A 13,907-nucleotide genomic window follows, 5' to 3' on the forward strand; every position below is an offset into this window, starting at 1 on the left:
CGCGACGATATGACGTCATAAGCTGCGCGCGCACCTGAGCGGGCGCAAACACTTTGCGCCGGCGCTAAATGTCAACTGAATTTGGGCGTCGGCGCAGATCGGACTGCGTTCAGGCGCTAAGTGTCTAGCGCCGGAAATATAGCCCTTTTATGGCGTTAGCGGCTGGCGCAACCCACTGAATTTCTAGGCCAATGCCTTTTTAGGTACCATATTACAATTAGCATTTTTCAAGAATAAAGCTCATATAGATCTTATCAAGATCTGTTGCAGAAACTAAGATGTTAGTAGCATTCTCCCATCACGTTAACAACTATTTTGCGTTACCTGATGAGGAAGTGTAACTATTATTTGTTTAACAGAGTATAGGATCTTATAATAGTCAAAGATACAGATAGTCCAATTTATACAAACGTCAATATTAATACTACTGCAAACTCTTGTTATGCTGCAATACCAGGATTTACATCTTAATGTGGCTGAGGAAGCCCTAACCTGATTGCTCATGTTATTCTGGTAGAGATAACTTTCAGCCTCAAACATAAGAAATAAGAGCAGGAGTAGGCCATTTGGCCCTTCGAGCCTGCTCCCCCATTCAATAAGATCATGGCTGATCTTCTACCTCATCTCCACTTTCCTGCACTATCCCCATATCCCTTGATATTCAAAAATCTATCGATCTCTGTCTTGAATATACTCAATGACTGAGCCTCCACAGCCCTCTGGGGTAGAGAATTCCAAAGATTCATCACCCTCTGAGTGAAGAAATTTGTCCTCATCTCAGTCCTAAATGGCCGGCCCCTTTTTCTGAGACTGTGACCCCTGGTTCTAGACTTGCCAGCCAGGGGAAACATCCTCCCTGCATCTACCCTGTCAAGCCCTGTAAGAATTTTGTATGTTTCAATGAGATCACCTCTCATTCTTCTAAACTCTAGGGAATATAGGCCTAGTCTACTCAACCTGTCCTCATAGGACAATCCCCCATCCCAGGAACCAGTCTGGTAAACCTTCGTTGCACTCCCTCTATGGCAAGGAGACCAAAACTGTACACAATACTCCAGGTGTGGTCTCACCAGGGCCCTATATAATTGCAGTAAGATGTCTTTACTCTTATACTCAAATCCTCTTGTAATAATGGCCAACATACCATTTGCTTTCCTAATTACTTGCTGTACCTGTATATTAACTTTCAGTGATTCATGTACAAGAACACCCAGGTCCCTCTGAACACCAACATTCCCCAATCTCTCACCATTTAAAAAATACTCTGCTTTTCTATTTTTCCTACCAAAGTGGATAACTTCACATTTCTCCACATTATATTCCATTTGCCATGTTCTTGCCCACTCACTTAGCCTGTTGATATCCCCTTGAAGCCTCTATGCATCCTCCTCACAACTTACATTCCCACCCAGCTTTGTATCATCAACAGACTTGGATATGTTACATTTGGTCCCCTCATCAAAATCATTGATGTAGATTGTGAATAGCTGAGGCCCAAGCACTGATCCTTGCAGTACACTAGTTACAGCCTGCCAACCCGAAAATGACCCGTTTATTCCTACTCTTTGTTTTCTGTCCATTAACCAATCCTCAATCCATGCTAGTATATTACCCCCAATCCCATGAGCCCTAATTTTGTTTAATAACCTCTTGTGTGGCACCTTATCGAATGCCTTCTGAACATCCAAATACACCACATCCACTGGTTCCCCCTTATCTATTCTGCTAGTTACAACTTCAAAAAACTCGAACAGATTTGTCAAACACGATTTCCCTTTCATAAATCTGTGTTGACTCTGCCCAATCCTATTATTATTTTCTAAGTTCCCTGTTACCATGTTCTTAATAATGGCCCAGTAATTCGGGTCCAAATGCGTGAGTACGGTCTGGGTACTCACGCATCTGGCCGGATGAAATGCCGGCATTCAGGAAACACCGTGCATGCGGGGAACGCCGGCATTTCCAGTCCTCTGAATGAAGGGGTTCAGAGGCTGAACGCATGCGCGGTATCGGGCAGCGTGTGCGCCTTGGGATTCCTGTATTTTGAGAGAGATGCGCGTGTGTAAAGGCCTCCGATATTTACACACAGAAAAACCACACGTAAGTACTTAGTTTTTCAGGTAAGTGGTCTATTAATACAATTTAGAAATTTTTTTTCCACAGGTTTGTTATTTTTAAAGAATTTACAGTAAGGTAAGTTTGGTTTTAGCCCCGATTTTTTATAAAAATTTTTTTTTCAAATTTTAAAATTATTGTTTAAAATAGTTTTTCATAGTTATTTATGGTTCATTTAAGTAGTGCAATGTTTTTTTAAATTTTCTTTCAGGTTTAAGTAGTGTTTTGGGGCCAGGAGTTTTCATGAGTTTGACAGCTCTCACTGTCAAACTTATGAATGAACTTTTGCAACCTCCCATTGGTTGCCCTGTGCTCACGTGATCCCAGCCGGCTCATCGCACTAAGTACGCCGCTGGGTCACGCACGCACAGCGCGGCAGGACCTCAAGCTGGCCAGTCACAGGAATGTCATTGCGGGCCAGATTTCATATGTCGGCGCGCCGGGTAAGTCCACCTTGGGGCCTTGCACGCGCAGCAATCACCCGAGCCGAATTACTGCCCCATTAGATTCTAGCATTTTCCCTTCTACTGATGTCGGGCTAACTGGTCTGTAGTTCCCCGTTTTCGCTCTCCCTCCTTTCTTAAACCTTTACAAGGCTCTCTCAAACTTGAAAGAGATGTTGCTATATCTGTAAACAGTTACAAGCAATACCACTTGATTTTGAAGGACATAGGAAGTCTTGAACTGAGTTGAGTCATTGTATAGAAATTTAAACTAGATTGAATGTTACAATGTGCCTCCTGGCACTTCCAATATTTTCTGCTCAAACTGACGGGTGTATAATATATCTACCCAAATATAGGGGAGTGTACAATAATGAAAGGTAAATGACGGGAATACGTCTTACAACGTTTTCCCCATCATTTCTGCTGTAGCAACATTGGGCCTATGAGCCACAGAGAAGGGGAGGGGTTAAATTTAAAATACCAGTTTCCTCAATGAGGTTGATTGTAGAGCAGCTTGTAGCTTGTAGATTAAGGAAACTGCCATACTTGAACATGAGCACGTTTTTCAGGCCCCGAATACCTGGGGGTAGCGTGTTTCAGTGTAAATGCCAAGGTGCACCCGCCCTGATCTCTGCTGCTGACCCTGCCAAAGTTTGCAGACTCAGAGGGAGACCCCATTATTGAAATGTCTTCGGTGGACAAAGATTGCATCTTGAGTGCACCGGAGGCCTTAAAGTCTGGCCAAGACATTTCTGCTCCTCCTCCCTCACACCCTCTGGAAAGAAAAATGTAGGTGCCACTTCACAAATTTGAAAATAAATCGTGCCAGATCTTCTGGAGTCCAGGCCTCAATCCCAGCTTGGACTTCCCAGGTGGACCATACATCCCTCCTTAATCATCTGGCACATCTGGGCTCGAGGCATACTAGTTTTGACCATACACCAGATCACAAACCTGAGGCGCAGAAGCTCTGACTTTTGAAGTTCCCGGCCCCACCCCCCTTTACACTAATAACCTTGTAAGGGACCGGTGCAAGCTCTGCCCCCACAAGGCTCTCCTGGAAATGAGGATGCAAGTCTTGGGCCAGGCCTATCTGGGTCCCAGTCTAATTGTGGCAGACTCCCACTGAAGTTACAACAGAAGTCTGCTAGATCGGCCATAGATTTTCTGGGCCTCAATTTAAAAAAAAATCTTCAGCCAAAACCATGGGCCCACTTGCTCCGTGCCAACACAACACAACAATTTCCCTCCCCCTGCCCCCACCTGAGGTACGTGCCCCAGCAGTGTTGTAAATGGCTCCGGCACCCACCAAAAATATTTAAGTGCCCTTAACGCTGACAATTGGGCCAGAGTTAGGTGCACAATCAAGGGGTGGACAGAAGACAATACATAGCAAGTCCTTCAGCATCTGTTGAGTATCTGCTGCCATTGTGGTCTCACAAGAATTTCTAAGCATTGGCCTCACAATATGTCCCCATTTATGATATTTTCTGCTAATTTGGGCTGACTGCAGCCATAACTAGCATGCTCCCACAACTAATTGTCACTCCTGAGTTTTCAGCACCCTTGTCAATCCAATAACCAGTGCACCAATAGCAATTGCCATAAGGCTCATATTTTGCCAAAAAGTTATTCAAGAATTCATGTTTATTTTGTTTTTAATTCAAATGCTGTCTCCATGTTAACATTTTAAAAATTAACGCAGTTTTTCATGCTTTCATCGAAGCAGTTAAGTCAAAAATTATTCATTGTGATTATCGCTTAACAGTTAATTTGGACTACATGTTGCGGGTATACAGCATTATCATTCCAAATTGACAAGTTATTCTACAATGTTCTTGCAGCACAAAATTGGAGCAGAAGAGTAAAGGCTTAAGACAACAGCAGCAGCAGCACAAGAAGCTGTTAGCTGCAATGCTATCCCAGGATTCCTTTGACTCTGTGCACAGTAATGCACCATCTGCGGCAGAAGAAGACATAGAGGATGAGGACGATGCCATGGAATTACTGGGTAAGACACCTGGCACTATCATAACACTCGATATAGGACAACATTCACAAGTGTCAAATTACAAGTTTTATTCAAGGTATTCCACATAACCTTGTGTAGAAAAGTTAAGCTCTGTGATCCACAAGCACTACATTGTTACTGCTCTGTAAGAGGATATCTTTCATCTCAGCATGAGACCGCGCAGTATAGCACAGCACTTCTTACTTATGGTCTTCTCTAAATCATCTGTGGTCTAAGATTATTATGAAGTTTATAAAAAATTTGAACGTGCTGGAATTACATAGCAAGTCCCATCAGCATCTGGAAAGGGAAAATACAGGTTAATATTTTGGACGGAGGTGTTTCATCAGAACTCTTGCAGGAAGGCAGGAGAGGCCCCTTTTAAAGCCCGAGCAAAGCAGAAAGGAGAAAACAGTTCAAATTGACAAGTAGAGCGATGCTAATTGCAATATTGCCAACTCTTGTGATTCACATGCGAGTCTCACAATTAGCAGAATTTTTTTCAATGCCTGCGATTCATGTGAGAAATTTAAATGTAGCTTTCTGCATATTTAATTTCCCACATGAATCACCGAGTTAAAAAAACTTTTACAAATCATAGGAATTCTATGATTCTGGGTTAATAGGAAGTCAGCATTTAAAGGGTGACCCGTTTTATTTTGAGAAGTATCTTCAAATTGGGCATTTTGCTTTAGCTTTCTGTTGGTTATTGCACTGGGTGTTACTTTCAGTGATGATTTTTGTCTGTTTGCTTTTTGAGGTTTTTGGACAAGAGTTTTGGCTGGAAATATTTTTAGTTACTGCAATTATAATTTTAAAAGCTGCATACCCTCCCCTTTTTGTGTGTTATTTGGAGAATGAAGAAGACAATGAAAAAAAGGGATGTGAAACAGGTCATATTGTATATATTTATAAACAAAGCTATTCCTGCTTCTATCTGCCTATATATGATGACAATGACATGAAGTGAATCATAGTAGTCTTTCAAAATAAGCATAGCACATTCAGTACTATTATCTCCAATAACAGAGTATCTACAGTAATGGTTTTTTTTGTTAACTCCTAGTTCTTAAAACAATATTGGGAGAAATTTTAAGCTAACTCGCCCAACAGGAAAATGACTGATCAGCTGATCGTTTTACTTGCCTGATTTTACTTTCCATCGACTTCAAAATGTAAATCTTGTGCAAATGAGGCAGCGATATAGTGATACAGATCTTTTTCCTATCTCCTGTCCATCACACACATGGAACTGGCACTGATGGGTATTAGGGACATGGAAATCAGCCTGCTGTGCTTTAAACTAGGAGGACATGAGTTTGTGCCCATAATGATCAGCAGTGTGATTCTTTAATCAGTCACCAAAGAAAGAAATACAGTATTCTGAAATTTAAAAAAGGGGTGGGGCAGGAATTCAGGTTTGTCAGTTAAGCCAGAAACTTTCGTGCACTTCCTGGTAGCTGATTCAAGTTTGTGCAAGTTTGAGAGTACGTCCTCTGTTTTCTCTCTTGCCCAGTAAACAGTATGCAACCTGGAGAGAAGACAGGGGGAAAATAATTTCAAAATATGGGCAAAATATTTAAAGCAATTTTTTTTTTAAATGTTGGATTGAAATTGGTAACATGTTATGGTGTCGCTTTCTTTCACTCCTTCTTTCATATGGTACATTTGTGAAATAAGCATGCTGTTTTCAATACAGTAGGTTTTTCTGTGTCCAGTAAAAATACTAGATTTATGCATCCATTGGTGCTCAGACTAATACTTACATGTTCCTTTGATATAAATTTACAGCACTGAAACAGGCCATTCTGGTCCATGCCGGTGTTTATGCTGCCCACGAGCCTCCTCCTACCCTACTTCATCTCGCTCGATCAGCATACATTTTTTGCATATTATTGTTTAAAGAAGCCATACACATTATTTATTATTTAAATGAGGGTGCAACAATGATGAATTTTGGTCACATTTCTAACAGTAAGAAAATGTATGGGGTTAATTTTAACCTAAGTCGCTCAACGGGGATCTGCCACAACCGGATCAGCTGCCCGCCCTGTGCCCCACCAATCCTCCCCTGCATTGAAGTCAAAGGGAAATCAAATCAGGCAGGGTGCAAAATGGGTGCCTGATCCAATCCCGTCAGCTTAGATTGCACTGAGCATTGTTACCTTTGGAAATAATATTAAAAATACACGTAACAAACAACTTACAAAATTATCACAACAATTTTTCAAAGCAAGGGGTGATCCTGTGGTTCTGTTGCAGAGGCAGCAGGATCACATGACACTACCGCACTGACCTGGCCCCCACCCAAGTTCATGAGTTCAGGCAGCTAATTGATTAGAATGTGCTCCTTGGAGGGGATGGAATATCTCAATTCTCAATATGTCCTTCCTTCATGCAAAGCTCTCTGCTGGGAGCACTGAATCTTAAAACCTGCTCCAATGAGCTGTCTTCCACACCAACCTATTTCTGTGCAACATTCTTATGCAAATTCTTCTCCCGTACACATTTCAAGGCAAAGCTCCCTGGAAAATTGAATAGAATCTATATAACATAATTAAAAATCTTACATCTGCGTGCACTGCCTGTCAATTTTTCACATTATAATTTCCTATTTCCATACTTACAATGGAAATTACATGCTATAATTACACTCTCTTGCCAGTGGTGGCGCTGCAGGGTGTAATTACAAAGTGTCACGTTTATATAGGCAGTTTTCATTATAGGTCTAGACATAGATATTTTTAATGGAAAAGGTTGATAGAAAGTGCAAGATGTAAGGTCTTTAATATATTGTAGATTATAATATCAAATCAAATATTACATAAAAATAAGGGCAGGCACATGACCTTAAAACAGGGAGTTGAGTTTTTGGTTTTAACTAAGTGATGACAATTGTTGATGTCTGCCCTATTTCTGTTTCTGAGAAGTAATAATATCTAGGACTGTAGTTCCTTGCAGCAATATAAAGATTGAACTCCCTTCTCCTGACACATCTCAAAAGGCTTTTTAACTGAATTGTTTTGAAGTAAGTCCCTTAACTCCTCGGTTATACTATAGTAGAAATTCATACCCCTGTTATGATGGGTGGGGGGGGGAGCTCATTCTGCAAACATGGTAATGCTAGTAATGCCATGAAATCCCCAAATCATGTTTTAAATAGCAAAAGTGAGGGCCACTCACTCAATCCCCTCTGTGTGTAGACCTACACTAGTGTGAGTCAGTGCCTTCAGAGGAGGGGTCTAAGCAGACAATATTGAAGGAAATAAATAATTGCACCCAAGAAAAGAGATTATTTGGTCATGTTCTTTGTATGTATCAGCAAACTTTCCTTCCTTAAGCAATACAGCAGTTTAGCCGCATTTGTAAATCTATTTTAGCAAGGTTGCAAGCTAAGGTAGAAGCTGCTTACAAAACTCAGAGTTTCTCTCTTCCAGATGATTTACCAGATTGAAGTTTCTGAGAGCCTTCGTGTATGTTGAACATCGATACTTTACGCTCACAGTCACCTCTTTGGGGTCACAGTCAGTGTGTCAACATGACTCGGGCCCTTTTATCTATCCAGCTGCAAGTCCTCTCTTTCCTACTGCTTCCCGAGTTCCCACTCACCCATGAGCTTCCCTACGCTTCCATAGTTCACTGTTAATGGGCCGGAGTGGGGCCCCTATCTCATCAACATCACTAATGTAGTGATTCCAGCTGCTGCATACTGTAGCCGAGAGTTCTCATGAAAAGAGGACTTCCTGCCCACAGTATACAGTGGCAGGTATCACTACCATTAGCCAGGCTGAGGAAAGTGGGGCCCTGATTTTACCCATTAGCAATGGACTCAGGTGGAAGCAAGGAAGGGTGGGAATGGATGACAATAAGGAGTTGGAAATGGATGGCAATGAAGGGACAATGGATAACATTAAATAGGGAGTTGATGGCAGTGAAGGAGGAAATGGATGGAACTAGAGGGGAAAAAGAATGGCACTGAATATGGGCAATGGGTGGGAATGAAGAAAATAGATGGTAATGAAAGGAGAAATTAAGGGAAGAGGGAAGCAACACTTTCAGGTGGGGAAGGAAGGAGAATGCTAGATTGAAAGGGGAGTGGATAGTTTGTGTTGGTATTAATGGAAGGGGGAAAGAGTGGCAGCATAATCTCGGGGGTGGGGGGGCGGTTGTAGTAATAGTGTTGACATGAACTGAAGGGCGGAAAGTGGCATCAGCACGAACTGGGGGGAGGTGGAAATGTGTGCCGTCTTGAACAGAGAGTAGTCAGGAAGAGTGCCAGCTTGAATTAGGAGGGCATGGAAGTTGAATACCAGTCTGAAATGGGAGGGTTGAAGAGGAGAGGGAGTGGGGAGTTGGATGAGGTACAGTGCCTCTGTGAACTGGGTTTGAAGAGGGTAGAGCATCTCTTTGAACTGGGTGCGGATGAGACTTTGTGCCAGTATGACTCGATAACTTTAGGGTGCGCAATGGTTTAGTTGGTCTGTTGAAAATCTAAATGCATCTTTGTTTTTCTTTTTTTGATTCAAAATCTATTCATTGTGAAATATAAAACATGCTTATAATGAACAAGAATGCATTTTTTTTAATATAAAAAAATCAAAATTTTCCAGGAAAACGTTTTGCAGACCCACCTAGTAATACATCACAAACTTGTGCCTTCAGCATTTGTTTTCCTACTTTAGGCTTTCATGTTCTTATGCTGTTTTTTCAATACAATTAAAGGAATAATATGCCTATCTACAACTTATTGACAGAGCTTGTGTAACTACTTGTTTTTACACATCTAGACCTTAAAATCAGGGCCATTCTTGTGGTTATAAATACAAGTTGTTGTTGTTGTTTCAGCTTCTTTGAAGTTGTTGGTCATCTGTTAGTTCTCTAGCTTGGCATGTATGAACTTCTTTGATCTCCTGTGTAGTGATGCGAACATAGAACCATCCTGCAGCTGTTTCTTACACTGGTGAAGGGCAGAAATGTTTATTTTCCGGGGCCATGTCTTTTTTTCTGGGGAACAGTTTTTCCTAACGAGCAGAAAAATCTAGACCTAATACCTCCAACAACACACCATCAGCTGTGTACTACAGGTAGACTATCCTTTATCCGAAAACCTCGGGACCAGCCGTGTTTCGGTTTTAGGAAAATTTTGGTTTTCGGAAGGTGCGCGAAAACACTTCGGTTTTCAGAGGTAATTCGGTTTTCGGGAGTGCGGATAAAGGATACACTATCCCTTATCCGAAAATAACGACTATAAATACTGTAGTTACAGGGATAAATACTGTAGTACAGTTTATTTGTAAGGAAAACATTCAGTAAAACTTCAAACATGTACAGGTACAAACTAAGCTAAATACCTGTACATAAACATGCAATAAAGGTACATTACATCTGGCTTGAGGATCTTGGAGAAGATGGTACATCAGTGTTGTCATCATTGTCATCAGGTTGGAGTTGGACATCTGAAGATGGGCCAGGAACAGGATTCTCAAGTGATGAAGCAGCATTACATCTGGCTTGAGGATCTTGGAGAAGAGGATACATCAGTGTTGTCATCATTGTCATCAGGTTGGAGTTGGACATCTGAAGATGGGCCAGGAACAGGATTCTCAAGTGATGAAGCATGACTACGACAGACGGCCTTTTTAAAGACTTCTTCCAGTGTCATCTGTCTCATTAACATTGGTTTCTGTCTAAGCAGTCTCTCTTTAATTGAGTAAACTTGCATAATCTCTTGCTCACTGATAAATGCACGTTTTTCAAGGCCAGCAATTAACTGATCACACATTGTCACCATATCGTCTATGGGGATTTTTTCACCTGTGTTCACAATGTCATCATCATCATCACTACTGTCCTCATGCTTGTCTTTATTTAACACCATTTCAGCAACTTCCCCATCACTCAACGAATTCACAACAGGTGCATCATTGTCAATGTTCAGCACTTCTTCGATGTCAGCTTCCTCTAACGTATTTACACTTTCGGATGATAAACCTTTGGCGTAAGTGAGGAGGTTTGATATCATCATCTTCTCCTGACTGACAGGAAATCCTTCAAACTCATCATCTGCAGGTCCATCTTCATGAAACATCGTTGAAGGCCAAAGTCTGTGCCAAGCATTTTTTAATGTTGGTTTGTCAACATCGTTCCAAGCATTAGCAACTGCATAAATGGCATCCTTAACATTGAATTCTTTCAGGAAGCTTTGGATTCCTTCGCCTCTGTTGATTGCATCAAGCATAGAGTTCAAAAAAACGTCTTTATACTTGCTCTTCATGGAGCGTAAAATTCCTTGGTCACAAGGCTGTATTAAAGATGTCACATTAGGGGGAAAGTTAATGCCGAAAACATAACTTTTCACAAGAAGTTCAGGAGGGGGATGTGCGGAGCAGTTGTCCAGGAACAATAAAATTTTGCAGTTTTCTTCCAGTACAACTTGCCTGCAATGAGCTCGTGTCACTGGTACGAAGTGGTTATTGAACGAGTGAGAAAATATTCCTCTGGTTACCCATGCTTTCCTGCTCGCATAATAATGCACAGGTAAATTGCATACACCTTTCAAACATCTCGGATGTTGGCTTTTTCCAATCACTACCAACTTTAACTTGTGTGTGCCTGCAGCATTGGCACACCCAAGAACAGTCAACCTGTCCTTAGCATCCTTAAAACCTGCTGGTGCACTCTCATCAGCCGTTGCTAATGTTTTTCTAGGAACGTAGCGCCAGAACAGAACTGTTTCATCAGCATTGTAAATTTGTTCAGGACCGAGGTTTTCATCCGATATTATTTTTGCAAACTCATCTATGTAATTTTCAGCTGCTTCATGATCAGCAGAAGCTTTTTCACCACAGATTTTCAGATATCTTATACCATGACGCTTCTTAAATTTATGCAGCCAACCTTCTGAATATTCACACTCAACTTCAATGTTCAGTTCTTCATGGTATATTCTAGCTTGCTTCATGACCATCAAACCAGTCAGTGGCACACGTTCACCTCTGCGTTGTCGAATCCACTCAATCAGCACACGGTCAAGATCTTCATTTTTTGCCCTATGCAATGTTTTCCTAATTTTCATTAGTTTATGGTCATCACTGTCAGTGTAAAATTTCAACAACTTGTCTTTCTGTTTCTTTAAGGCATATACGGTGGTACTTCCCACACCATATTCTTCAGTAAGATGTCGCACAGACACACCACGATCAAGCTTCTGCAATAACTCCACTTTCTGCGATATCGATAATGAGCGACGCTTCCTTCTCTGCTTCTCACTGTTACCCATTGGGGTATCTGCAGCTCTTTTTAGCATTTTCACAAATTGTTAAAAGCCAGCAAATATCTAAGAGAGCAGCAAATATCTAAGAGAGCTGCAAATATCTAAGAGAGCTGCAAATATCTAAGAGAGCAGCAAATATCTAAGAGAGCTGCAAATATCTAAGAGAGCTGCAAATATCTAAGAGAGCAGCAAATATCTAAGAGAGCAGCAAATAGCAGCAAATAGCTAAGAGAGCAGCAAATATCACACAGAGCAGCATAACACCTGCGTGGGTCAAGCATCGGCAGCGTCGGGTCATGCTATGCGCCACTTTCGGCTTTCAGAGGTTTTCTGGTTTCGGATGTGTGGATAAAGGATGGTACACTATCTCTTATCCAAAATTGGGTGGGGTTCGGCGGGGGTGGGGTACGGCGGGGGGGTCGGGGGTCGTGGGGGTCGGGTTCGGCCGGGGGGTCGGGGGTGGGGGTCGGCGGGGGTTGTGGTCGTGCGCATTTTGGTTTTCAGAAGTCATGCTTTGCTCCACTTTCGGCTTTCAGAGGTTTTCTGGTTTCGGATGTGCGGATAAAGATTTCGGTTTTCAGAAGTGCGGAAAAATGCTACACTATCCCTTATCCGGCTAGGCCTGTAAGTCGTGCGCCACTCTGGTCATGTCGTGCGCACGACTTACGCTGACCGAAAAAACCTTCGGTTTTTAGAGGGTTTCGGTTTTCGGAAGTCCGGATAAAGGGTAGTCTACCTGTACTGCACACTCTGCCGGCGGTTATGTGTATCAGTAGCAATGGCTGCAGATTATCTGTCAGGCCCCACTGAAATTAATGGCGCTGCTCTGGGGTGCAAGCTCCATAGGACAGCAGTCACTACAGCAGGCATAGAGATAAGAAATTCCTCGGCAGTGGGCAAAAGCAAAGTTATTGTGATACGGGCAATAGATATATTGTACTGCATTGAAGTAATTTTGTGGGGCTCCACTGACGGTGTTGAGCTTCGCTACTGGCGAGCATAGATAGTAAAATGGGGGCATGGTGTTACATCCTTATCTCAAACCATGCTCCCGGTCACAGGAGAGCCTCGCAAAATTACCCCATATATATTGTTCAGATAGAGATGGTTAAGGACCACTTTAAACAGAAAGTACTTCCCTAGGTTTTAGTTCCCGTTTTTAAAAACAACACCAATTCTGACATTTGCTCCCAGCTATTCTACATACAGGAAACTTTCGATTAACCGGCACCTAAATAACCGGAAATGTCGGTTAATCGGCAAAATTCAGGAGTAGGTTCAGGTAACTTTTATTACTTTTTTTACTCCATTTGTTGCTGTGCAAGGGTGTGGCTGCAGCTGTTGCTAAGCTACAGAGATGCTTGCAACTTGTGGCCATTGTTTTGAAGCTGTTGCTAAGCAACAGGGTTTGTTGCTTTAGCGTTCGGTTATCCGGAATTTTTGATGAACCGGCACCACGTCGGTCCCGTCCGTGCCGGATAAAAGAAAGTTTCCTGTACTAAGACAGCAGAATATAAGATGGTTTTCCAGACTTATCTCCAGTCCACTCTGTTTTCTTTTCTCATTTTTTAAATTCAGGCTTAATATAGACAAATTTAAGAATAACTGTGTTTCAGCTGATTTTATAGGAATGCCAATGACTGGATCTATTGCTATTTAGTTTCCCTTGAAGAATACATCCCCTGCAGCCATACATGAACACCATTCCAAGGTTGTCTGAAAATTTCATATTCTAGTCCAAGGATATAATTTTTTTGTAAATATTTACAAAATGTGTTTCAAATAAAGATAAACAAACAGTTTGGATTTGGGAACCAAATACTCTGATCTGGCTGCTTTGATCTAAAAATAGTATTGCTTCCTATTTTGAAAGCCATAAGATAAACTCAAAGCTTACAGCTCAGAGGACTTGGTCCTTGTAAAGGGCACCTTGTAATACAATTGTTTGGCTTTGCTGCAAAAAATAGAAGAAATCTACAGCAGAAAATTGCACAGTTATATTGGATAATAAGAGCTATAAGCAGCCTGCTTGTCTGAGTATGTAACCAAATTCTCCACAATA

General features: G+C 41.7%; 1 protein-coding gene across 1 annotated transcript in view; it reads left to right on the top strand.

Annotated features, from left to right (window-relative positions):
* The window catches only part of c7h8orf34 (chromosome 7 C8orf34 homolog), an 880,642-nt gene that overhangs the window by 281,890 nt on the left and 584,845 nt on the right, over positions 1-13,907 (top strand). Inside the window, exon 7 of the mRNA XM_085993120.1 lies at positions 4,406-4,572. Within this exon, the coding sequence (XP_085849246.1) occupies positions 4,406-4,572 (167 nt within the window). The remainder of the gene's footprint in view (positions 1-4,405; positions 4,573-13,907) is intronic.

The sequence above is a fragment of the Somniosus microcephalus genome, chromosome 7, assembly GCF_052327205.1.
Source record: "Somniosus microcephalus isolate GS21.2 chromosome 7, FLI_Smic_1.0, whole genome shotgun sequence".
Taxonomy (NCBI): domain Eukaryota; kingdom Metazoa; phylum Chordata; class Chondrichthyes; order Squaliformes; family Somniosidae; genus Somniosus; species Somniosus microcephalus.